This window comes from Spermophilus citellus, assembly GCF_964194105.1.
Source record: "Spermophilus citellus genome assembly, chromosome: 3".
Taxonomy (NCBI): Eukaryota; Metazoa; Chordata; class Mammalia; order Rodentia; family Sciuridae; genus Spermophilus; species Spermophilus citellus.
In genome coordinates, this window is record NC_138184.1 from 188,051,516 (window position 1) to 188,078,982 (window position 27,467).

Sequence of the window (27,467 nt, forward strand, 5' to 3'; positions counted from 1 at the left end):
TGGTATCTATAGTTCAGAATCGTTTTCAAATTTTTGAGAGTATCTTTTAAAACAAGAGCAGATAATTAATGCTATCAATTCATTATTCCCTGGGCATCCCAATATGCCCAAACTTCTAAACTAAAGAGAAAATTAGCCCCAGATGTCATAATTTCATATTATATTCTCAGTGCTTTCAAAGTCCAAGTGATTTTAAAAAGAAATTAAATAACATGCTTTGAGAGAATTTTAAAAAATCTATACAACTCAAGCTAATGAAATATTTTATTATACATAATAAAAGTGGTGTTTTGTTATTGTTTTTTAAAAAAACATTTCCAGGCCCAGACATCTGTAGGAGTATGTGAAGAATGGATTCCACTCCAGTATAAGCATTAAAACTCTACTGAAAGAACCCATAAATCCACCCAACTCCTTATAGTAAATACTAACACTTACCATAGGCTTAAAATTCCTGTGGTATCAGTAAATCTATTTTTTTAAAATATTACAAACATGCTCATGATGCATAGGAAGATGGAAAAACTTAAGACTGCACACTATATGTACTCCCAGATTTTTTAAGTTACAATGAATTGAGAATTACAATATCCAAAGAAAATATTTCAAAATAGTATAGGACTCACTGGTGATTTTGTACTCAAATAAATAGGAAAATTTTCATTTTAATGTCACATTGAATTTCAGTACTTTTCAATCCAAGGAAAAAAAATAAACTGAGACATGGTCATGAGTTCAGGATTATATATATTACAATTTGCCTTGTTATAATACATTTGTGGCTTTATGATAAAAATAACTCAGGGACATACGGAATTCAAGCTAATTTGCGTAACTGTCACAAGAAAAAAAGCATTAGATGCATTTCTGAAGTAAGTATTCTCATTTAATTTCAGAATCTCAAAATAGCAATAGACCTTGGCCTTGTTTAAAAAAAGTTTAGTTAAACACTAAGCTAGCTAAATAACCTTACTGAAAGGTTTAACACAATTGATATAGAAAATGCTTTTTCTTTAATCTCAATCTTACATAAGTGGAAGAGGTGAGGGGGAGGGAAGGTAGACAATTTCTTTAGCAGCATATATGGCTAAGTCTATCAACCACCTTAATTAAACTAGAATGTCCATTATTGACCCCATTAAAAAGAATTGGGCTAATATCAAAAGTTACCCATTTCATAAGCCAAAAGACAATTTTAGGGTTACAGTAAGTAAAATATTTTTGAAATACTTCAAAAACTTTTAACCATAAACTAGAGGAATCATCTTTTCATTGTAAGAAAGAAAGGAAATAATAACAGAAAGTAAAGGACACTTAAACTAAACTCATTTTCAGCCCTCTTCGAACAAAAAAAAAGAAAAATAATGGTTGATTAGCTAAGCTTTGTGCTCTAACCAAACTAATTAATTACAGTGATTTTAAATGGCAATAGCCCATGTTGACTGGGCAGCTTGACAGTTCTGAATACTTTTGCAACAATTTTTTTTTTTAAACGCAAAGACACTAAAATGATCCGGTCATGCAATGTTCATCTTATGCATTCTGCATCTCTTTGCCAATCTTGTAGCTAAGAATCTTGTTCCAATCAATCTTAGTACGTGTAACTGGCAACTGTCGACGTAAGGCTTTGAAAGTAGTGTCCGACATTGTCTGATAATTCTCACTGATGGCAGTCTATGAAAAACAGTAGTCAGAAGTTTAAAATAAATGAAATGAACAAAACAATGTATAAACACATTAATGTTTTCATAACAATCTTTATTTAAGCAGCTTATTTCACTGCTTACAGTCAAATAAAAAAATCCCAATATGGTTTTATTAAAAGCTGTTTAAAACCATTTACAAGAAGCTTATAATCATTTTAAATAATTTAATTTAAAGAAATTAAATTATAAATTAGATTTAATACTTGTTCTCATTTTAAATCTATTTTATTATTTCATTCAGAACAACTTATGAATGACTGTTTACAAGGGGTAGGAACTTATCTGATTCACAAATTAAATGCTTAAATTCAAGTGTGTAGTTTAGAAACTGATAAATAATGTAAATGGTAGAGCATAAAATCAAATGTGATCTAAAGCAGATTACAAACAGTTCAAATAGTTTAAGGAACATCTCTTAAAATTAGAAATCTTGGCATACTTGACCCATACTCAGAAATTTCAGTTAGCTAAAGTTGAGGCTTATTATTTTTAAAATTTTACAAATTTTATAAAATTTAATTGAATTTAATTTATTTCCCACTCTTTTTGGCTCTACTTTTACAAGTCTGCCCTTGTACTCAAAGCAAACACACAAGAAGATGACTGTATTTCATATGGTAAAAAAATGAAAAAACTCAGGAGTATGGTTGAAATTAAAATTTCAATGCCATTCATAAGTGAAAATACATTATACTTTTAAAAATCATACCTGGTATTCATTTTCTGCAGCTTCTACAATCTTTATAAATTCTTTTGCTGTCTGCATCTCACTCTGAATAAAAAATATAACAAAAAGTAAATGAAACAGCAATTTAAAACTAAGACACTATTATGTTTAAATATATGCATGGTTAATAAAATATTATAATTTAATAAATAACACAGATGAAGATGGTAACAAGTAAAAGGAAAACTGTATGATCAATTACTCTAAGTCCAAGGGGAACCTGGCAAAAGTATTTTAAAAGTCCACAGAATGAGCCTGGTATCTACATTTAACTTATTAAAATAAGTTAAATCTTAATAATGTACACTGATGAAAATTCAAGTGTAATATTTAAGATGCAATCCAACAGACAACCTTTATAGGTAAGAAATTAGACACAGATTTCTAACTAATGACTATCTTTACCTAAATATTGTTATCTACTAAGCAATGTTTATCGATAAAACAATATACAAAACTATTAATCTGGAAGTGCATATCTTAAAGTTTAAAGTGAACTTATTTTACCATCTAAATATTTTCTGAAAAAAATTTTAACATGCCAGTATTTGGTTTTGCTTACCTTTTTCCTAATTTTAAAGTCAAGAGAAATCTACATTTTTTAAAAATGTAAAATTCATTGGTACCTTTGTTTATATTTTATGTGTGTGCATGAGTATCTAAATACATTACATAAATATATGTGTGAAAATGAGATAAATTTTTCTCTTTCCTAAAATAATAAAACAAAACCTACATACAATGAAGTAAAAAAAAAATTACTAAGACTCAGAACCAACATAATAGCCAAGGTAATCACTATGACCAACTCTTATAATCCCATAGTCTATAATTTTCTGAACAAATCCCTCTTAGGAAGAATTTTTCCCTAACATCACACTCCCAAAGAAGACAATACCAAGTGCTCTTGTTATGCAAAGAACATGACATGTGGGCTGGGGTTTTGGCTCAGTGGCAGAGCGCTGGCTTCGCAAGCATGAGGCACTGGGTTAGATCCTCAGTACCACATAAAATCTTACAGAAGTTAGGTTTCTTTCCCTAGCAGACTTTGCAACCAGAATAGTACCTAGCACAATTGTAGAAACCATCTAAATACTGTAGAATTTTTTAAAACATACAGCATCTTTGTCTGGGGGTAGTATCCACTCTATCCCAGAGTTAAACCTCTCTTAAAATTAAAAATAACTTTTCTTTATTGTTTATTTGCTAATTTTTGTACACTGGAAATTAATGTTTATACTAAAGTGATATTTTTATATACGAACACAAACATTTATGGACAAATGTCACCATTAATGTTATATTCTCAATATCTTTGGGGTAAAAAAAAAAATTCACAAGAAAACAGTTCTATATGCCACAGAAAGAATGAGGAAAGAACTCTGGAGGAATAACATAACATACAATGCAGTTTAAAAATTAGGGACAGGATCACATACCTAAATGTAAGCGCTAACACTATAAAACTCTAGAAGAAAATGAAGCAAACCTTTATGACCTTGGGTTACACAATGGTTTCTAGTAATATATATCAAAAACACAAATGATAAAAGAAAAATGAGACTATATACATATTACATTTCTGTTCTACAAATTATACCACTAAGAAAGTAAAAAATGCAATATTCCAATGTGTATATATATACCACAGTTTCTTTATCCATTCATCTATCAAAGGGCATCTAGGATGGTTCCACAGTTAGTTATTGTGAATTGAGCTGCTATAAACATTGATATGGCTCCATCACTACAGCATGATGATTTTAAGACCTTTGGGTATAGACTGAGGAGTGGGATAACTGGGTCAAATGGTGGTTCCATTCCAAGTTTTCTAAAAAATCTCCATACTGCTTTTCAGATTGGTAGCACCAATTTGCAGTACACAATGGAATATCACTCAGCATTAAGAGAATAAGATTATGGTATTTGCAGGTAAATGGATGGGGCTGGAGAATATCATGCTAAGCAAAGTAAGCCAATCCCCCAAAACCAGAGAGAATGTTCTCTCTGTTAAGTGGATGCTGATCCATAACTGGGTTGGGGGGATGGGGAGGGCATGAGAAGAATGGAGGAACTTTGGGGAAAGGGGAGGGAGGAGAGGGGATGGGGCATAGAGGCAGGAAAGATGGCTGAATGAGATAGACATCATTATCCTAGGTACACATATGACTACACATATGGTGCAACGCTATATCATATACATCCAGAGAAATGAAAAGTTGTGCTGCATTTGTTTACAATGATACTAAATGCATTCTTCTGTCATAGATATCTAATTTGAATAAATAAATTAATTAAATAATTTTAATAAGGAAGTAAAAAGAGCTGGGCGTAGTGGGTCCTGCCTGTAATCCCAGCGGTTCGGGAGGCTGAGACAGGAGGATCAAAGCCATTCTCAGCAACGGTGAGGAGCTATGGAACTCAGTGAGAGCCTTTCTCTAAATAAAATACAAAATAGGGCTGGAGATGTGGCTCAGTGGTCTAGTGTCCCTTAGTTCAATCCCTGTTACAAAAAACAAGAAGGAAAAAGACAACACACAAAAGGGTGAAAATGTTTACACAACACATATCTGATCCCAGATCCGTATCCAGAATACATAAACAGCTGCAACTAAATAATAAAAACAGAAATAACCAGTTAAGAAATGGGCAAAGGAACTAACCAGACATTCTCCAAAGACATACAAATGGTTAGTAAATACATGAAAAAATGTTCAATATCATTAGCCATCAGGAAAATGCAAAGAGAAACCACAATAAGATACTACTTCATACTGACTAGGATAGCTATAATGAAAAAAGACAAGTTTTCACCAGGATGTGGAAAAATGGGAATTCTCATATACTGCTTGGAACCGTAAAATGGTGCAGCTACTCAGGAAAAGTCTGGAAAGTCTTACCACGCAACCCAACAATTCCACACCTATGTATATACTAAAGAAAAACAAAAAACAAATGTCTATACTAAAAACAGTACACAAATGTTCATAGTAGCAAAAAGTAAAAATATAATAGAAGTGTCTATCAACTGATGAATGGCTAAAAGGTTTATACCAGTAACAGGAAAGAATGAAGTATCATCCAACAAGAATGAACATTGAGAATGTGCTAAGTAAAAGAAGCCAGTCACACAAGACTGCATATTATTTTATGACTGCATTCATATAAAATGTCCAAAATAGGCAAGTCTGTAAATCAGAAAGTAGATTAGTAGATGCTGGGCTTGGGATTAGGGCTGGGGAGAAAGGGATAGAGGGCTTCTTTATAGGAATATAAAAATGTTCTAAAATTAATTTGCAGTAATTGTTGACTGTTAATCTAAAAGCACTGAATTTTATATTTTAAAAGCATGAATTCAATAGTGTGTGCTATATCTCAACAAAGCTGCTTAAAAAATGTTAGGTACAGAATTATGATTACCACCTTTAATCTATTTGAAAAACGGAATCAGAAAAGAAAATATTATTAAAATGTTAGTTCTGAAACTCCTCTAGTTTTGCAAAAAGATATTGTTTTCATTTTCCTGTGAAATTATACTTACAGACACTGTTAGGTAATCTTGTATATCTTTATGACTCACTAGCTGAACGTTACCATCTTCATAATAATGAACCTATTAGAAAAAGAAATTACACACAACACATTATAGGAACCATCAAGATCTTCATGGCTTCAGCAATTATATCAATGTACACTGAATACATGCCAGCTCTAGTCCAGACTTCTCTGTGGAGCTCCAGACCTTTGGAACTTTAGCAAGACTCTTCCTGTCCTCAGTCTACATTATCCTGCATTTAGGCAAGTGAATAATTTCCACTGACCTGTCTGCCACATACTTTTGCCTCAAAGCTGTTCTAATGGTACCAAAATCCAAGATATCCAAAATTGAATTCAAATTATTCCCTTCAAAATATTGTTTCTTTTTTATTTATTTACTCATATTAACTAATCCTCAATCAGGCAAGCTTTTTTAATGTTATTGTTTAATGAATGAGGAAACAAACAAAAGGAACTTAAATGACTTCCTCATATCATACAAATAATAACTGGCAGATCTGGGGATTCAAACTCAGATGATTTTGAATTTCATGCTCTTGGCTTCTATTCTCTGTTCCCTCAGGCACAGGTCCCAAGACACAAAGGCAATGGGTCTAAGATTAGAAATGTATACTAGAGTCAGACGGCAGAGCCGCAATGTGATTCATCTTTATTCTTTCACAGCTCTTGGCATAATTACTTTCATGCCAGTTGATCAACAAATGTACTGAACAAATTAGGGAACTAAAACAGAAAAAGATCAGCCTGTAATAGTTATCAAATGTTCTATATAAACATTTAAGTTCACATTAAGAGTCAAAGAATTCACTTCTAGTGAACCTCAGGTAAGAAGCCAGATATGATGAGTACAGGAGACATTTATAAAATATATGTAATATGATTATACATTGTAATATATAGTTATATAGCCACAGAAATTTTAATATTATACTTCACCTAACTCCACTAAACTGAGATGACAGAAGAGTACAACTCAAACTCAGAAGACGCTTAGATGAACAAATTGTATGAAGAGCAGACCAAATGGCAGCATCTAATTTTAGCTGTGTTTTAGAATCTGTCAGCTATCCTTGCAGATTTTTGATGACTAGGGAATGAACTGCAAGATTATTTAAAAGATTTAAACAGAACTACTTAGTTTTCTCACTGTGCAAAAAAGAAAAATCTGGAAAAGACATTTGGTATACTATGAAAATGTAAACTCATGAATTAGTTGTTTCTTTGTTCAGAACACGCCAGACATCAGAAACTTGTTGTTTCATACCTGAATTTTCAAGATGCCAACCACTTGAGTGGTTGATGAAGGAGTGATTGTAAACTTCCACTCTGACCTCCAACGACCATTCCTTAAAAATAAAAACAGCAGCTGTAAATAAGGCAGGGAAAATAATTTGAATCAATATTAAGTTTCAGATTTAAATTCAATGCTACAGTGTGAGAGTAGTAGGGGATAGGTGCTGGACATTCACTTTTAATCACTGAAATATTCAAAAGAATCAAAAGGTTAAGTTCAGCTATAAGACATTTAATTTAATCTTCACCCTATGATAAAAAAGGACCTACAAAATAAATATCATTTCAGAATTTTAAAGCTAAGACTTGAAATATAATTCAAACTAAATCATATTATGCTATTTCTTGGATAAAAATTTTAACTTGCTTGTTCAACTGAATCAATCACTTATGCTTTAATTATGAATAAAATGAGGGCACACACCTATAATTCCAGAGACCTAGAAGGTTGAGGTAGAAAGAACACAAATTTGGGGCAAAGCTGGGCAACTTAGGGAGATTCTGTTTCAAAAATTAAAAAAAATTTTTTTTTTTTTTTTTTTAAAGAGCTGGGATGTAGCTCAGTGGCAGAGTGCCCCTGGGTTCAATTCCCAGTACTAAGGGAGAGAGAATAAAATAAATAAATGTTACAGTACCAGAGTTTTTCATACATATAGAGCAGTTTAACATCTCCTAAATTATACAAAGTACCAAATAATTTTTAAGAAGTGACTAGAAAATGTCATACACATTCATAGTAAGAAACAGAAAATGCAAACATGTATACTATCTCTAGCAATGAATTTCATCCTATTTTTCTGATAGTCTTTTCATAGCAACTCTTTTTTCACCTTTATTTGCTCTTTGCACACACAAGACATTCTGATATGCAAATTAATACCTGTTAGCTTTTTTCTAAAATAGTCACAGTGTTAGTGGATTACCATACTGGATTTTGCTATAAAAATTATTTCTGGGCTCCTTTTAATATTTTTGCAGTTTACCCAATCATAATGTTTGTTGAATGACAGCACTCTCTTACCTAAAGTTAACACCTAACATTAGAAAGTTTTCTATATATATATATGTATTTTTTAAGTTGTTGATAGACATTTATTTATTCATATGTGGTGCTGAGAACTGAACCCGGTGCCTCACGCATGCCAGGCAAGTGCACTACCGCTGAGCCATAGCACCAGCCCCCACTCGAAAGTTTTATTATAACAATGTATATGTTCTACAAAATAAGAGAATTTTCTTATGTGTCTTGATTTTGAGCAACACATTCAAGAACATTCAAAGCAGCTCGATGGAAAAAGACCCTAGGTCTGTTCACTTTGTTTCAAGATTCCAAAAGAAGTTATTCTTTTTATGTAGGTATCAATACCAAGCAACTAGTAAGTTCTAAACATATACATTACTAATTATAATGACAAGATACATACATCACTATTGATTATGAAAAGAAAGGGGAAAAAAAGGAATTCCAGTCCAAGTAATAATGGTAACAATTTGAGCACCAGTTCAAAACTCTTCCAGAGACACTGAGAGTGCCCCTTCAGCAATGGAGTAAGTGGCCAAGTCTTTAATATTTTGCACCTCTCTTACAAATATGCATTCTTTCAATAAACATTTATTAAGCCCTAATACCGCTAAACACTTAGGAAATAGTAGAGAATAAGGAGAGAAGGTCTCTAGTGAAATCCAAGAAACACCCAAGACTAGTTTCTTCTAATTTTTATTTTACCTACATTTTAGGTAAAATGAAGTTTCTTTGTATCTAAATACCTAGATTCCATGACATTAATGTGCCATATTTAGTACTTTGGAAAACCACAATTTACTTTTCCAAAAAGTGAAAATCACTTTTAACTTCAATGATACAATGCTCATAGTGGTGGTTCAGGTAACACCACCAATATGGGGGGCTTGGTAAAATAGTGCAAATAAAATGCCAAGAGACATTTTCTTCACTTTGTATATGCAAAAACTCAAGACTTCATTTCCCCTCTAATTAATAATTTATTATAACATCTTCAACAGATTTTATTAAAGTAAGACAATAACAAGAATTTTCCTTTAACAGTACTTTAATCTCAATAAGATCGATTTTATTATATATTTCCTGACACAATGTATTAATAATGATTTTGCAAAGCCTTATGCTTTAGGATTCTGCTAGATTAATACTACATGTTTACAGAGCTAAAATAGAGAAACTACATTTATATCAAGTCCATGAAAGTAATTTTGTATGCCTGTATCTTTAGGAAAGTGCATGTTGTCATTAAGGCATATGTTTACATATAGAAATGATATGGAAATAATTTTCCTTCTGTGATGCTGGATCTGCATTTCTCCAAATATTCTTGATTAATCTTGTTACCTTGCATTTATGTCTGACATAGTTAAGTACTGGGGCACCTTCGGGCCAAGGTCCAAACTAGTCCATTGGGGTTACTGACACCCTCAACAGCACCACCAATGAACTTGGCTAATAAGTTACAGAATAATATACTTAAAAGGTAAACATTATGACTATTTACTCTTATAATTTCAGCATGTATTAATAAAAAAAGGGAAAAAAGTAAAGACTTCATTCAATTCTGAACTTGTAAAGTCTTGGAGGAAAAATTCAATCCTGGAACAGGGAGTATATCAGAAATAAGTCTAATAATAAAAAAAGTCACCAACTTTTCAAATATTTGAGCTTAACAGGACAAGTAGTACTTTTAGGGGCTAGATTCTATAGGAATAATTGAATTATTTGTATGCAAAATTACAAGGCATATTTTTGTAATTTCACTTCCCCACACTGGCCAACCGAACACAAAGCAATCCCAATAAAAACATCTGCTTCAGAGGCCCCAGATTCACAACAGAATGGTTCTTCACTTTATAACTGCTTGTCTCCTCCCCACATAAGTTTCATTCAGGAACACCCACTTCACAGAATGAGCATATGGGCCTGCCAATTGGGCTGCTTATACGCACACATGCTCCCTTAGGGTGCTGCCTGCTAGTCTCCAAAAACACTATGCTCTCCCACATTCTTTTCACTGAATGTCAACAGATTTACTGCTACCTTTAATGATTAGGTCCTTTGTGGAGCCAGTATAGGCTGAAGTTTTATACCATGTATATACTGTTTTTAGTCAATTATATACAAAAAGGTACAGCCTAGATCATTAAACCAAGAACTCCCAACAATATAATCAATACAAAAATTTCTTCAATTACACAAAATTTTAACTTACCAAAAGTTTTTTGCTTGGAACTGATGGCTTTCTATGCATGCAATAATGGTTTGCTGTCCATCTATTTTTTTACCATACACCTTATGAGGAAAGAAAATAAGAATAAGAGAGAATTTAGGACCACAAAATGCTCAACTTTAAACATGCATAAAATATTTAAAATTGTAAAGCACTTTGGCAAAAACACAGAAAAGGATATAAAGTAAGTCCTCATTCTAACATAGTAACTAGAAAAACAAGTTCTCAAAAATGCACACCAAATTATCAGTGGATCACAAATGAGCTCAAATTTATGGGGCAAAACTAAATGTACTATATTCATAAGTGTCCATTAGATCTATCATGTTTTCATTCCAAACACAGGGATCATAAGAAACTAGGTAATACATTTCAACATATAGATACCAATATAACTATTTCCACACAAGTAAAAACTGGACCTAATTTTTGATTATCATTTTTGTTTACTTCACAATCTTAGGGGGTACCACTTCTTGAGTCATTTTTAAAAGTACCGAGATAAGGGTAAGAGAATTAATTTACTTACAGACAAGAAAGGTCATTAAGAGAATGCCTGGGATGTATGATGCTATTATTTCACCTATGCTACTTTCAAAGTAATAATGTATGTGTTTCAATTCCCCCAGTACAAATGATGGCTCTCAAACTCAGCCACTCTCTTACTCTTGCTGAGATATTCTTCCAAAATAATTCTAATCAAGTTATGATTCAAAGAATTTTAAATATTATTTTAGTTATGTTGTTTTTCTCAAATAATCATTGACAGTAAATACTTAGGCAGATTATATGAATTCAGTACTAACCAGGAAACTTCTATGAGAGAAATGGGGTGTTACTGGTAATATTAAAAATTATGTTGGGAAAGCAGGTATGAAACACAGCATATGGTCCCTTTAGGTTGAAGAGGCAAACTGAGGCAAAGCCTACTCAGCTCTGTAAGTCATATTTAGATGCCTAGATTCTATCTTAAATAAAATGGGAAATCTCTATAAAGGATTTCAAGCAGGGGGGTTTCATGATCTGATTTGCATTTAAAAAAAATCACTATAGCTATAGAGAAAATCACTGAAGCACAAACTGGGTGCTATTAAATAGCCTGTCTTGGTACAGTCTTATGAAAGTTCACAAGCAAACAAAAAAGCACTAATTTCTACACATTTCATCCTAAAAAACATAAACAGGCTAAACCTATGAAAGAAGCACATCAAAAAGTAAGAAATTTGACTATAATATACTTGAGGACATGATTCCATTTTCTTTCTTTCTTTTAAAATTTTTTAATTGTATATGTACATAATACCTTTATTTATTTTTTTGTGGTGCTGAGGATCTAACCCAGGGCCTCACATGTGCTAGGCAAGCACTCTGCCACTAAACCACAATCCCAGCCCCATGATTCCACTTTCAATTAATTTTATTTATTCAAAAATTCTGTAAATTAGTGAAAAGAAATTTGACTTAATGGAAGTGAGTCATGAACATGAGATTAAAGAATCTCATGTTTAATCAATGTGTTAGAATTTCTATAGGGATTTGATTCGAGGTACAATGCACTTTCTATTTTTCGATATAATAATACAGTAGTTTTTTGGAAAAAATAGTAAACTTCCCAGGAATAGCTACTTCATCACATTTGCGTAAGATGAAATTAAAAAAGGTGCCCATGAGGACTTACAGTGCAGACCCCATTTGGGTAATGTTCTTTTACATAAGCTCGCAGAGCAGTTTCTACTGAAGTTCTCCATGATTCAATTGCATTTTCTGCTTCGTAAGGTCTTGGATCAGTTGCTTCCTTTCTTAGGTGATCAAATTTGAAACAGATTCTGTTCTTTGGATCCAAAAACTTTCCATTTCCCAAGTCACCATGTTCTGTTATCAATACCTTCAATGAGGAAATAAATTTAGGAAAAAAGTATTTAAAATAATATTTAAGTACTGATACACACTAGTATACATTTGCTTAAAATTTTCCCTTAGAAAACTATAAAACAATTTTACTCGAAGTGACTGGTTTCACACATGGTACAACTGTTAGTACTTCAAATTAGTAAACTGTAAAAACAATGTCATTCAGAGTAGATCAGATTTTTCTTCCAACATAACATCTAGCAAAAATATGCATCCTCTAGTATACTGCTGGAATCAAGCTTTTCCTTTGAGAACTAGTTTATTATTTCTGATATCAGACTCCATTTCCTCAAAACTAAGGAACCAGTGATCACCTTCAATCAGGGAGGTTACAAGAAGGGTTGTAGTCCAGTGAAGAAGCTCTTCAGTACATTGTCCTATCCTGTTGTGGGGCCCACAGTCTCACCTGCTCTCATGTATATGCTTCTGCTTCTTATAAACTAATCACTGTGGTTATTTTTAATTAACTTTCAAATTTTTAAAAACATAACTTACCCATTTATGTACATTTAGATTATACATGCACAAATTTAATATTCTGTGTTTTAATTTTTGAAAATTTTACTTCACTTACAACTTTCCCAATCTTTCACATTTTACCTATGTCAGGACTTCTTCATCCCTGATGCAAATCATGCTAACAGCACAGAATGCATCGTTCTAAAATTTTTCATGATCATGAAATCCTACATACATAAATATATACATATGTTTACAAACACATACATACATGATTTTTTGGTCATTATTTTATAAGAATGGAATAAAAATGTACACACACAAACACACTGCTCTGCATTTGGCTTTTTTTAAAAAATATAAACATTTTATAGAAATCTTCCAAGTCTGCGATAACACTTCTCACCATTCTTTTTTTCTTTCTTTCTTTTTTTTCTTTTTCTTTTTTTTCCTTTTCTTTTTTTTTTGTGGTGCTGGGGATCAAACCCAGGGCCTTATGCATGTGAGGCAAGCACAATGCCAACTGAGCTGTATACCCAGCCCCTTACCATTCTTTTTAATGATTGTATAATATCCCAATGATGAGGACTTAACAATTTATTCAGCCAATTTCCCACTGATTACCATCATTTTATTTCTAGATATTCTATTTTCTTTTTTTTTTTAATTTTTAGTTGCTGATTGACCTTTATTTATTTACTCATATGTGGTGCTGAACCCAGTGCCTCACACATGCTAGGCAAGTGCTTTACCAACTGAGCCACGACCCCAGTCCAAGACATTCTATTTTCTTAAAGGAGAGAAAGGCCACATTAAAAAATTGTGAAACAAATATTGTTGTGCATATTTTTATGTGCTAATGTTTTTATTTCCATTGGATGTATTTTTTAATTTAAAACTGTGACCAACACATACTAAATGTATATATTTACTGGGTACAGAGTGATATTTTCGACCATGTGCAATGGTTACATCAGGATAACTGGCATATCTATTATTTCAAGCATTTATCATTGCTATGTGTTGAGAACATTCAAAACCCATTCTCTTAGCTATTTTAATATATATTTAACTATTGTCAACCACAGTTATCTTACTATGCGCTAAGGATATTATTCTATTGGATAGATTACCAGCAACGGTGGTGAGAAGAGCAGGTAAGGGGTTTATACATTTTATACATTTTTAATAGACATTATCACCATCAATAGGCATTATAGCTCTTTTAGTTGTCTAATAAGTATAATTTTAATTTCATTTTCTGAATGACTGCTGTAGATCTAAACGCTGTTTTATCTTTGTGGGCCATGTGCTCTTCTGTGAATAAATACTCCTTAATACTTATCTGGTTTTCTTTTCTCTATATCAGTTTGTAAGAACTGCTTAATGTAGAACACTATTTTTCATATCTCTGGCTCCATTTAGAGTATGCTCTATATGTGTAATAAGAATTTTAATGCATCCTGCTGTCATTTATTTAAAAAAAATCAATAAAAAAGAAAAAAAACATTGCTTAATGTATCTGTTTCAGTATACAATTAAAAAAAATTTATATATTGCAAAATACCCATCTTTGAGTTTTTGAGTTTATAGTCTTATTTAACATGGTCTTCTTCCCTTATACTGCACATGCCAACTTTCAGATCTCCTAAAATTTTCGTCATTATACAATTTTTAATCCATTTGAAATTTAACTTTGTATATTGTGTAAGACAGAGGTTCAACTTAACTTTGTTTCTGGCAGAAATCAGTTGTGCTGATATCTGCATAAAACTTTCATATATTCATGTATTAAATTCTGGTTCTCCATGCCACTTTATTGGCTTATTCATCCACTATGTATAAAAACACAGTGACTTGACTTAACACTGGTTTTAAAACATCTTCTGCTACCTAGTAAGGCAATTCTCAAATTCTCCTTCATTGTCCTTACTGTTCTCTTGTACATTTTTCTTGATTATTTCAAGCATGTATTTTTTTCATATAAAATTTTGGAAAATACTAATTTAAAAAAAACTGATCAATAGTCTAATGTAAATTGTACCATACTGATTTATTATTAATTTTTAAAAGTTTCTAAGAATGAAATGCCAATGTGCCTTTCTACTGTCCAGATATTAGTTTTATGTTTTCATGAAAACAACTACTATTTTCTTCACATTACTGTATGTTTCTTAAGTTTATTTCTTAATGTAAAATTCATAACATTATTTTAAGTGAAACTAACTGTCCAATCCCATCTCCACTGTGTAGGTTTAGGTACTTACCTACTGCAACAGAAGACAGCTAATGTACTTTGTATGTAGTACTTACCTTAAATCCAATCATCTCATCAAGGTTTTTTTGGTTGAGGGTTATACTACTACAGACTCTGGGTACCCTTAAACATATCACCATAGAGATTTCTTTTCTAAGCTTTATAAGTTCTGATTCTCTTGTTTTATTTGGTACACCTTAATTTATGATAAATGATAACTGTAATAAGTAGGTATAATTAGTTAATTTTTAATTTTAAATTGTTTTAATGTTTATAGTTTATAATATTTACTATTGGTTTTTGTTAAACGACTCTGTTTTAACAGGTTTTATTCTATTTCTACTTTTACTTAGGGTTTTTTGTTTTGTTTTGTTTTGGCGAAGATACCAGAGATTTAACTCCGGGCAATTAACAATACAGCCACACCCCTAGCCCTAGTCTGTATTTTATTTAGAAACAGGATCTCACTGAGTTGCCTAATACCTCATTTTTGCTGAGGCTGGTTTGAACTCATGATCCTTCTGCCTCAGCCTCCTGAGTTGCTGGGATTACTTTTAATAAGAAATGGTTTCTTGGGCTGGGGATGTGGCTCAAGCAGTAACATGCTCGCTTGGCATGTGCCGGGTGCTGGGTTCGATCCTCAGCACCACATAAAAATAAAGATGTTGTGTCCACTGAAAACTGAAAAAAATAAATATTAAAAAAATTCTCTCTCTCTTCTCTATCTTAAAAAAAAAAAGAAATGGTTTCTGAGTTTTTCAAATCTTTTTCATTATCTACTGATACCAGATTTTTCACTGTTAATATATAAGACCAAAACACTGCCTTCCATGGAACCATTCTCACATTCCTAAAAAAACTATTTAATTTTGCTATGTTATTCTTTTTGATATATTTCTAGATCCTATATATTCAAAGTTTTAAAATCTCTTGTCACATGTAAAATTAGTATACAATTAAACTTTTTATATTTTTTAAGTATTAAAATTATGCTATATTTATAAAAAGATTTTGGAAGTTTTCCAGCATTTAAAAAGAATGTACTTTCTATTCTGCAAATTTCCTTTTAGGGATTTATCTCAATTAAAAAAACATATGTCAATGTAACTAGTGGTTCAAAGATTCAAGGCAACAATATTTATAATAGTTAAAAAAAAAAGGAGGATAAAAAACCAAAACCTCCAGAGAATTCAGGCAATTGATATAATAAAGTAAATATGGAGTTATACATTTGTGTAATCACACATGTACATGTTTACACAAGCTTAAGTTTCCTCTTCAGTTACAGGCATTCTCCATCTCACTTTCCCCCTGAAACTATGAGACTAGGTATTATATAATGAATAATATCAAACACAAACTCTGACATAATTAGCCACTTAAGGGCTTTCTTTTATCTTCCTTCTTAACCACTTATCTTATATTCTATCATTTCCTTCCTCATATGGTTTTATATAAATTGTATTTCACATAGGCATGACATGATTCAACACTATAATCATCACTAAATTATTAGTAATTCTAAAGAAAAAACTAGTGACCTTTTGTGGCTTTTCTTAACTTAATTCTAACTTGCATTTTCAAATAAAAACATTTAATAATTACTAAATGCTAAATTACTCACATGAAGAACTGTAGATTTCTAGAGCAACCAAATTATGACATAAATCTTATTAATACATATTCTAGATTTTGGATTAATAAAGGATTGATATTTTTTCTATAAAAACAAGAAAGTAGATTTAAAACAATTATTTTCTAAAATCTTAAATGCATTACAACTAAGTATTTCTAAAAGGAACTGTCTGCTAATATTAGTCTCAAAAAAAAAAAACAGAAGTCAATTTTAAATTATTTTGTCAATAAGTGCCTATGATTAAAATGAATATTTTATTCTATCTTTAAGCATACACCACTTTATAATTCTCACATGTCCCTGGAGTTGTTTAAACCAAACAAGGAGGATAGTAGGGGATAGGAAAGGTAGCAGAATACAACAATTACTAATAGGGCATTATGTAAAATTGTGGATGTGTAACCAACGTGATTCTGCAATCTGCATTTGGGGTAAAATTGGGGGTTCATAACCCACTTAAATCTAATGTATGAAATATGATATGTCAAGAGCTTTGTAATGTTGTGAACAACCAATAAAAAAAAAAAAGAAAGAATAAATAAATAAATAAATAAATAAATTTGAAACAGGCAAAAACAAAACAAAACAAAAAACCAAACAAGGATTAGCCAGATTCTATGTTTATATTAAACATACCTGATCTTCATAACCTTCAATTTTTACTGGAGTAAACTGGTCCAAGTTATACTGTGCAAATGCACTAAAAAAGAAAAAGGGCCAATTATTTAAAATTATGAATCTAATGCTTCTTAAAATGATAATTAAACAATTCACCTGTCAATAAAATTCTACTACACTGTACATGGCAAGATTAATACAATTATAATTCTCTATTATAAATATTAACTAACTAGACATATATCATAGATACAGCTATTTTAAAAACTGCTATCCAGCTTCCAATGTTAGCAACATAAAATTATATCAGGGGTCTGGGGTTGTAGCTCAGTGGTAGAGTGCTTGTCTTGCACATGTGAGGCACTGGGTTAGATCCTCTGCACCACATAAAAATAAATGAATAAATAAATATATTATGTCCATCTACAACTAAAAAAATATTTTTAAAAATTACATCAGAAAGTATAACTGGCCTTTTCATTCAAAATCCTGAAAGTAAAGATTAGCTATCTATAAAATACATAGCTACTTATTCAAGTACTGTATATATTTTAAAAACCAGGAAACGAACTATAGATTGTGAAAATCAGCACCAAAGGGTTTTCAATTAAATAAGAGAGATAACGGATGAACATACTGGTAACACAAAGTAGAAAGTACCATAAGAGAATCACCAATAATGCTCTGTAAAATGGTGTGTGTAATTTTAACATTCTGTTAATATAAGAGTAAGAAGAAAACTGGGAAAATGTCACAGTGGATGTGATACTGACAAATGGGCTTGAAATAATTGGGTCTGTCCCATTTTGTAGATGTTGGAGGGATGGGTAAGAAAAGAGTATTTCAATTAGTGGGACCAGTATGAGCAAAATGCCTAGAAGCCAATCAGGTTCAACATGATAGGATTTTTAACACCACAGAAAACACCAAGCTCAGAGCACTAGGCACAGAGCAGGCCTTCAGTGACATGTACTAAACTGAAGTGCCTTGAATGGATGATGGAATGATTATTTGGGAGGCAAAGCAGAATCACAGAAATTTTTTGAGAAAGAAAAACACAGAAGTACTTCTGAAGATTAATCTGGCAATAGTGTGTATGATGAATTGGGCAGTAGAGCAACTACAGCTGGAAAGAGCAGTTAGGTTTTCCCAGATGTCCATGTTAGAAGTGCAGAGTATGAGCAAGGAAATGGTGACCAGCTGAATTCAACATTAAAGTCTCTATCTCTACTCTCATACAAAGAAAGAATAATACATTATCAGATAATTTTGTCATACATAGGAAAAACTTAATAGTATGAAAAATTATCCAAAAAATGATATAAAGATCATACTTATTTTGAGGGCTTGGGGATATAGCTCAGTTGGTAGAATGCTTGCCTAGCATGCACAAGTCTCTGGGTTCAATCCCCAGAATCCTCCTACTCCCGCCAAAAAAGATCATATTTATTCCATTAAATCTAAGATATTGAGAATTTTAAAATTTATGAATGCCTCTCAAAAGTTTTTTAGCCATTTATTCACTGTATTAGCTCTTAAGCCTCCCCTAGAAAGAACTGTTTAACTGAGCAAAGCACAACTGATAAGTTAACAAAGAGACTAGTAAATATAAAAATAGCAACCCAGAATTAAATTAGTAACTATCAAATACCTGATATTTCATGTCGAAAAAAGATGGGGGTAAATATATAAGTGCATGGAGAAGGAGGGAGAAGGAAGTTGTTCACCTCTTATTTTCTTAATTCTGTAAATCTGTAATTTTCCTAAGAATTGCCTCAACATAGCCAAGCAATTATTAATTACTGCCCATAACATCAAATTCCATCCACCTCTAACTTGGGGGGAGTGGGTAAAGGAAGAAAAGGGAAACTAGTATTAGAAATAATGAATATGAAATAAGTAGAATTATATCTTACACGCATAAAGCAAATTAAATTATGACAATTATGCTACAATGCAAAATGTACTCACTAATCTAATAAAATTTCTGGGTTTTGTTCCAATCCTACCATTAGCTAAAATGGGCCCCATCATCTATAACAGCAATTATCATTATCTTAGACTAGATGACTTCCAAAGTCTCTCTGTTGAGAAAACTCCATGTACCCATTCATCATTCACTCAGTAGCCCCTACAACCATGCAAATATTTACTGAGGTCTTATTACTATGTGCTAAGCATTCTACTAGACACAGTGACAACAAAGGTCTCCCAGCTCTTCCTATAGTTTACATCCTTTGCTATTATTCATCAGATCACATCTGATACATTCCCTCAGCTTAGCTACACCATTTCCCTTATTTAATATTAAAATCTTATTTTAAAACATCTTTAAATAAAACTTTAAAAATTTCTTTATCTCTATAAGCCTTTGATATGCCTCTATTATTATATTTTATTTAACTTGGACTGTTATTAGACATATCTGACTCTGGGAAAATCTCTAAAAGGCTTATTTATCTTATCATCACAGTGAAGTCTGACATTCTTTTGTCTTTGAATAAAAGGCTATTTCAGGGTGTTTCAAAGTGTTCTAGATTTGACAGTAGTAAGTCTAATTTTACTTTGAATCACAGAGAGTTTGTGCCCTTTAGTAAAGATGTCCTGTTAGAATCATTCTAAAGAATAATAGCCTTGTTTCCTTCCCTCACAAAAAGATAAAGAGAGGGAAAAGGAAAAAAAGATTAAAAGAGATGAAGTCCAAAGATGACGCCATTAGGATTAGAATTGCCCACTTCTTTGAATCATGCAAAAATTCAGTAAACATTTATGTGTTAGAGACTATTTTCAGTATTTATAGATGAATAAAATAAACTCCCAAACCTCATAGATATAGAAATCTACTAGGGTCAAACATATAATAAAATTAAATATACATAAAAACTAAGGCAATTACCATTTCAAAAATAATTTACCAAATTTTGCAAATGTCAAAATGTAGTACCAAATGATTTATATAAGACCACTGGCCAAACATACCATAAATACAGAATTTTATATTATAGTTGAGTCTCTAAGTCCCTTTGTGATCAAAAATATTTCTCCTAGAGTCTAGTACATACATATTGCACATGTTTGAACTTGATGTACAAACACCTATGTCAGGGATTAGTGCTTACAAATCACTTTTAAAACATCTTTTCTTTCTCCAAGTCACTTTAGTTATGTTAATATAATATGAAATACTTACTGGGCTGCTCCTTCCCTGAGAAGATTATCATTATTAAGCAGTAACCGAACATCTATAAAACAAACATTATGTTTTTTATATTATTATGTTTTGTTTGAAAACTATAAGGAATGCAGATAATTTTAGTTATGTGTTAACACCCCCACCAATAGAAAGCAAGATCAAATATCACTGTAATGACCAAAAATATTCACAAAATACACACCGTGGTATTTTAACAAAATAAAACATTTTTCTTAGGAAATAGAAGAAGGAATTAAATAGAAATACATGCAATTTTGTACTCTTTTAATAGTTGATACAGGAAGTTTGGAACGTGTTATCAAAGAACTAAAGTAGAGATAAGCTACACCAGAAAAGTGGTGTGATAAGATCTGCAGAAAAGACAGGACTATGCCTCTTAACTTGACAACACAACAATCAGTTTCAAATAAATTTTCTCTATTAAAAAATAAAAATTGATTAAGTAACAGTTTGTGACCAGAGTCCAGATGCAGATATTTCTGTTCTTTTATAGCTAATGTTCAAGGAACAAATGAATAATTATATTTTCTTTGACTAGTAAGTCAAATCATTAGATTTCCCTTTAACTGATTCTTAAGTCAGTCCTAATTTTAGACTCAACTATTATTACATAGACATTTGGCTTTTAATCATTAAAATATAAATTCAAAAATAATATTTTTATTAGGAAAATCCAAGCACTTCATAAAACATGAAAGAAAAATCATACGGTTTCACCAAAAACAAAAAGCCTTCTAGTCTAGCCTTGGTATATTTTCTTTCATTATTTTTCTCAAGTACTTGGCTCTTACATAGTTGCTATTTTAAAGTACATAAAACAATGTATCTTAATTTTTTCATTAAATGAAAATACAAAGAAATAACATATTTCGCATTAAGAAACTGGTTAAATAAAAGATGAACAGGCTATAGTTATACACATTGTAAAACTGGGCAGCCATTAAGATGCTGCATAAAAATTTAAAATACAGACATTGACAATTATGTATATTTTTATCCCAAAAAGCAAACTGAGAAGTTCTATTAAATATGATTTTATGTTCAATATTTTAAATATAATACTTTACAACAGTGATATCTCATGATAGTTATGTCTTTTCTAGTTTTAGTGGGAAAATAATTTAAAAGTAGAATCTATTCAATCCAGTTAGTTGTACTTTGAAAAAAAAAAAAAAAGAGCATGTTTTTAATGAGGAGAGTATAGAAGAAAGGAAAACCTAACAAGAATTCAAATAAAATAAAATTTTACTCTTAAGGAAGGAATTAGGCTATAATTCTAAGCCAGGCTACCCATTAGAACCACAGGGTAGTGGGTAGAGGCTTTAAAAAAATAGTCAAAATAAATAATAAAATAAAGATTTTGGAGCCCAAGCCCAGACCTACCTAGAATCAGTTTTTAAGAATGAAGGATGACCAGAAATCTATCTTTCTATTATTCTAACGTAACCAGCCTAAGGAAATAGCATTTTGGAACTGAACTGATATTTATTACTTCATAATTCTAAAATTGTTTGCTTCTCTTGGAATCATTCTGATTCCACATTTTCAATGAAAATAAACAAATTGATACAAGATTTCTCCTTCAAATATTTAATTTCTTTTTAACTTTAAAATATCCCCTAAGTTAAAATTTATTAGATAATTCTATATCTTACTTCTACTTCACAGCTCACTCTCCACTCTAGACCTATTTAATGCCTCATCCTAAATGCCTAAATTTATGGGAACTCAACACAGATGTATCAATTCAATGTCAATTTCAAATGAGGCTTAGAAAAGTAATTCTCAGAACTCATAAGTTCTTTTAGGACCTTCCTGATTAAAAAATATGTAGGGTCTTTAATTCAAGATAAGAACAGTATTTGACAAATCTTTCTTAAAATTATAATTTATTCTTGACTCTGAACTATAGGGGAGTTTGTGAGCTACTGACTTCAGTACAGTTTCACCATTATCTACTGAAGTCTCTCTTCTGCTTAGGTTCAAATGTGGCCTATAACTTTAACTCAGGAGCAGACTGTTTAAAAATGTAGCTCAAAAGCCATGAGTAAATTCACCTTTAAGACATGGTGAAAAGGCCAAAATATATATAAAGCGTATGTAGAAAGCATTTATATAAAGTAGGAATAATAGCATATTTATAATACTTGCTGCAACTTTCTCTTTTAACTGCATAAGTAAAGTTTTGTGGGCTGGGGATGTGCCTCAGTGGTTCAGCATTTGCCAAGCCCACACAAAGCCTGGATTTGATCCCTAGCACCACAAAAAAAAAAAAAAAAAAGTTTTGCAAGGAGCTCTCTGTAGGCCATTATTCTTGTCATTCTTACAATCTTGTCATTCTTACTGCTAAAGAGCAGCTGCTATCAAAGTCTGTATAGCAACCAGAAGATTATCTAGAATTTTAAACTTGTGATCCATAGGTAAATAATTATGAAAATGTTTGCTAATGAAGTCTAAAGAAAGGGATACTGTGAAATGATTTATAATATACAATTAAAATAACAAAACTTTTGACATGTGCTACCATCTTCTATGCATGATGAAAATGGCTCCCCCCGCCCTTTTTTACTGGCTGTTTGTATTGCTCTAATAGGTTTTTCTCAAAAAGAAATACAAAACTGTACTCCACAATTTAAAAAAAAGTTAAAATGAAAAATTCTATTGTCTTTCTTCTTTAAATGATCTATTCAATGAACATTTATTGTGTGTGTTTATAGTTTTACTTAAAACAATTTACCAAAAAAGATGTTCCTTTCCCAGAATAAGGTTATATTCTACTCAGTAACTAGTATAAAGTTTATTTTATCCTTTAAAAAGGGTTAATATGTTCAAACAGAATTATCACATATATCATATGTACATTATATCTAGCCATTAAAAAATTCAAATTAACAAAACTTCATTGTAAATCAGAAAATAGACTTTTCCACACTATCTTTAGCTTATTTTGGTGATTATGCTTAAAAAAGATAGAAAAACAGAGCGTTTTTTTTAATATATCAAGACTTAATGTTACAAATTAAACACTCACCATTAAAAACTTCATTAAATTCTCCAGGAGGGGCATGAATGATGAATTTCGCTGCTATACGTACCTAAAATAAAAGTGAAGATATAAATATACCATAGCACACATCTCTGCTAAAATGACCCAAAATCATACAAAATTATACAACTTTAAAGTTTTACTGAAAATGATAAGAAGATTTTCACAGTGATACTTCTCCACCCAAACACTTTAAAAGTAATTTCCTATTACCGTTTTAATTATCTAATATAACCACAACATAGGCTGAATGTAAATAAAATAACTCAATGAAGTTAAGGACTGATTAAAAGATGCCAACAGTTAAACATTTTCTTACAGTTAATTTTATTTCTTTTTAAACTAAAATGAAAAAAAAAAAACAAGAAAATCTTTATGTGTGAAGAAATGCGCATTATGTATGCTAAAGAAATCTAACATACCTATGGATCTATAAAATCACAAATTCATGAAAATATGGAGGGAAATCAGGGAAGAAGGTTTAACAAAAAGTTTAATATGAGACCTGACTAGTTCTCAGGAAATTCTAGTCCAAAGATAAATAAGAAAAAATTTCAACAGGTGTATTGACAGGCCTATTTTAAAAGAATAAAGCCAATTTTGACAAAGAGTTTAAAACTTAACGAAAATGCTTCTGAGATGTTAAAGGACATGCCAACATTACCGTTTAGTGAAGGAGCTTATTATATAAAGACTGTGAAGGAGTAAAATAAGGCAACTAGAATAGCCAAAACAATTTTGAAAAAAAAAAAAAACAAAACAAAACTGAGAACCACAATACAAGCATCAAGATAGTTTGGGTTTAATGAAAGGAGACACAATTAACAGAAAAGAATTCAAAGTCCAAAAATATGTACATCTATATGCAGTGAAATGATTGCCGATAAAGGTAGAAAAGCAATTTACTGGAGGAAGGACATATTTTCAACAAATGATATTGGGATAATTAGATATTCGTGAGCAGAAGAAAAAACCTCAACCTAAACTTCACACTTTATACAAAAATTAACTTTAAGTGGATCATAGTTTTAAATGTAAAACAGAACTAAAATAAATGAAAAAAATACAACCTGAAAAAATCTTAGTGATTTAATAATTTTAGTAAAAAAAAATTTAGACATAATGCCAAAATTGTGGTTTATTAAAAAAATTGATAAGCAAGAATTCACTAAAATTAAAAACTTTTGCTCTGTCAAGGACTTGCACTATTAAAAGAATGAAAAAACAAGCTGCAAATTGAAAAAAAAGTATAGGTACAGCATTCTTAATCTGAAAATCTGAAAAAATTTTGTATTTTACATAAAATAGTTATTTTATACATATATATGTATAATAATATAAATGTTATATAAAATGGTAATCCATCATGGATAATTACTACATGATACTACATGATGATTATTACATAATCAAATGGGGTTTATCCCAGGAAATTAAGGGTAATCTTGCAACTTAAAATATATTTTATATAAAATACATATGAAAATTTGAAATTTTTCAAATGCTGACATGATGTCCAAGAATTTTAGATTTTGGTATTTCTGATTAGGGATGTTTAATCATTAAAGTTAATGCAAATGTCCCCAAATCCAAAAAGTATAGAAGGAAAGAAAAGGAAAGGAAAGAAATTGAAACACTTCTGGCCCCAAAACATTTCAGATAAAGGATATTCCAAGTGGTTATCAGCCAATTACATATCATATAAAAGGAATTAATTCAAAACACGTAAAGTACTCAACAATTTGAAAATAATAAGCAAAAGACTTGAAAAAATTCTCTACCAAAGAAGATATACATAAGACAGATAAGTGTACCAAAAACATGCTCAATATCATTTGTCATTAGGTAAATGAATAATGAAATCATGAACTACCACTACATACAAAAGAGAATGGCTAAAATTTAAAAAAAAAAAGTGATAACAACAAGTGCTGATGAGGATAAAACCAAATGGAACTCAATACATTACTAAGGAAAGGCAAAATTGTACAACCAGTGTAGAAAACACTTTAGATATTTCTTACAAAGGTAAGCACATACCATAAGACACAATGATCAATCCCACTCCAAGTATTGTTGCAAGTCATGGGCTGTGTGTGTGAGCTGGGCGCATTTGAGCATATGAGGGGACTGGTCTGGCATTACATGCTTTGGGGGCTGTGCGACACATGTGTGCCTTTCCTCTTGCTCTGCCTGTTATCCCACACAGCACCTGAGATGGGTGTGGCTTTCCAAATGTTAATCAACCTGCTGACCATAAGACATCACCAAGCAAGACTCCACCCTCCAAAACCCAATCCCTTGCCTTATTTGGGTGCGATATTCTATGAATGGCTTCTCTCCAATAGGGGGGTTTCAGGTGTGCTCTCTCTCTCTCTTGCCTCTTGTCTCCCTTACTCCCCTTTCCTTCTAGCATGGGAGCTGAAACCTGAGGTCTCAGAGCTGTCCCTGAACCCCCAAAAAGGTATTTCTCTATGTGGTTTTTAGTTGCCAGCCCAGAAGCTGGCGACAAAGTATCTTCCCTACAGAATTAAAAGCTCACATTCATGCAAAAATTTATTCATAATTGCTCAAAACTAGAAACATTTTATAATCCAAATATCCATAAAATGGGTAAATGTACCAATTTACTGGTACATCTACACAACAGAATACTACTTAATAATAACAGGGAACTATTAATACTTGCAACAACTGGAATGAATCTCAAAAGCATTGTGCTGAGTGAAATAAACCAATCTCAAAAGGTTATGTAGTCATAGTATAGGATTCCATTTTTATAATAATTTCAAATAAACAACATTACAGATACTTCTCAACTTACAATGGGGGTATGCCTTCAATAAACTCATTTTAGATAGCACTTTTTGTGGAATAGCATAGACCACAAGTGATAATAAAGTATTTTGGAAATAAAAGATATATTCAAAGTAATATCATAAATATTAGTAAACCATATGAGCACTAAGAAAAAAATAATTTCTGCCCATCAGATGTCTGAGGTTACACTAAAGTATTACAAAAGTTATTACTCAAACTTTTGGGGGGTGATTTTTCTTACTAAATTTTAAAACAACAACAAAAAAGAGCATTCTACAATTCATGCAACAAATCAGTGATAGTAAAAGTAACCTATAGAATAAAATAAGAATCTGTGAGTCAATACTGACCTAATAAAATAAATGAGCAAATAGGGGAAATAGAAGGCTCTTCATTACAGCAGAATGCCAATTAACAATTGTAGAAGGAATGTATGAATAAGAAAATCACTTTGAGTAACCAACCACCTTAGTAATTCTGGTAGGCCAAAATCAATGGATGCCAAATTTGTAGGCAAAATTATAAAGCTACAACAGGATATTTACATGGTTTGTAAGCATCTTTCAATGTGTTAACTACAAAGGAATAAATACTAATTTTATATTGAGGTGTACTGCAACCACACCTTTACAAAGTAATCAAAGGAATCAATAGTAATAAGAAAAACAGACATTATTTGCTTTCTGAGATACACAGGGAACACATCAATTCTGTGAAACTCCTGCAGAAAATTCATAGACTGAATCTAATCAGGAAACATCAAACAAATCAAAATGAGGGGCAGTCTACAAAATAACTAGTCTGAACTCTTCAAAAGAGTTAAGGTCACAAAAGAAAAACAATGCTGAAAAACTGCTCCAGATTAAAGACGAGAGACAATACACAAAATTCAATTAGATTCTGGTTTGAGTTCTATATCAAAAGAGGAGGAGGAGAGGGGAAAAGAAAATGAAAGGAAGAAAAAGAAA

The 27,467-nt window shown here is 31.3% G+C and overlaps 1 protein-coding gene across 1 annotated transcript in view; it reads right to left on the reverse strand.

Moving 5' to 3' along the window:
- Positions 1–645: 645 nt before the first annotated feature.
- Positions 646–27,467, reverse strand: part of CAPZA2 (capping actin protein of muscle Z-line subunit alpha 2) — a 39,379-nt gene continuing 12,557 nt past the window's right edge. The window contains exons 2-10 of the mRNA XM_081286871.1: positions 23,665–23,728; positions 20,610–20,661; positions 17,438–17,501; positions 12,217–12,423; positions 10,521–10,600; positions 7,256–7,337; positions 5,975–6,046; positions 2,416–2,478; positions 646–1,674 (exon numbers count right to left, since the gene is read on the reverse strand). Coding sequence (XP_081142997.1) covers positions 1,534–1,674; positions 2,416–2,478; positions 5,975–6,046; positions 7,256–7,337; positions 10,521–10,600; positions 12,217–12,423; positions 17,438–17,501; positions 20,610–20,661; positions 23,665–23,728 — 825 coding nt within the window. The 3' untranslated portion in view covers positions 646–1,533. The remainder of the gene's footprint in view (positions 1,675–2,415; positions 2,479–5,974; positions 6,047–7,255; positions 7,338–10,520; positions 10,601–12,216; positions 12,424–17,437; positions 17,502–20,609; positions 20,662–23,664; positions 23,729–27,467) is intronic.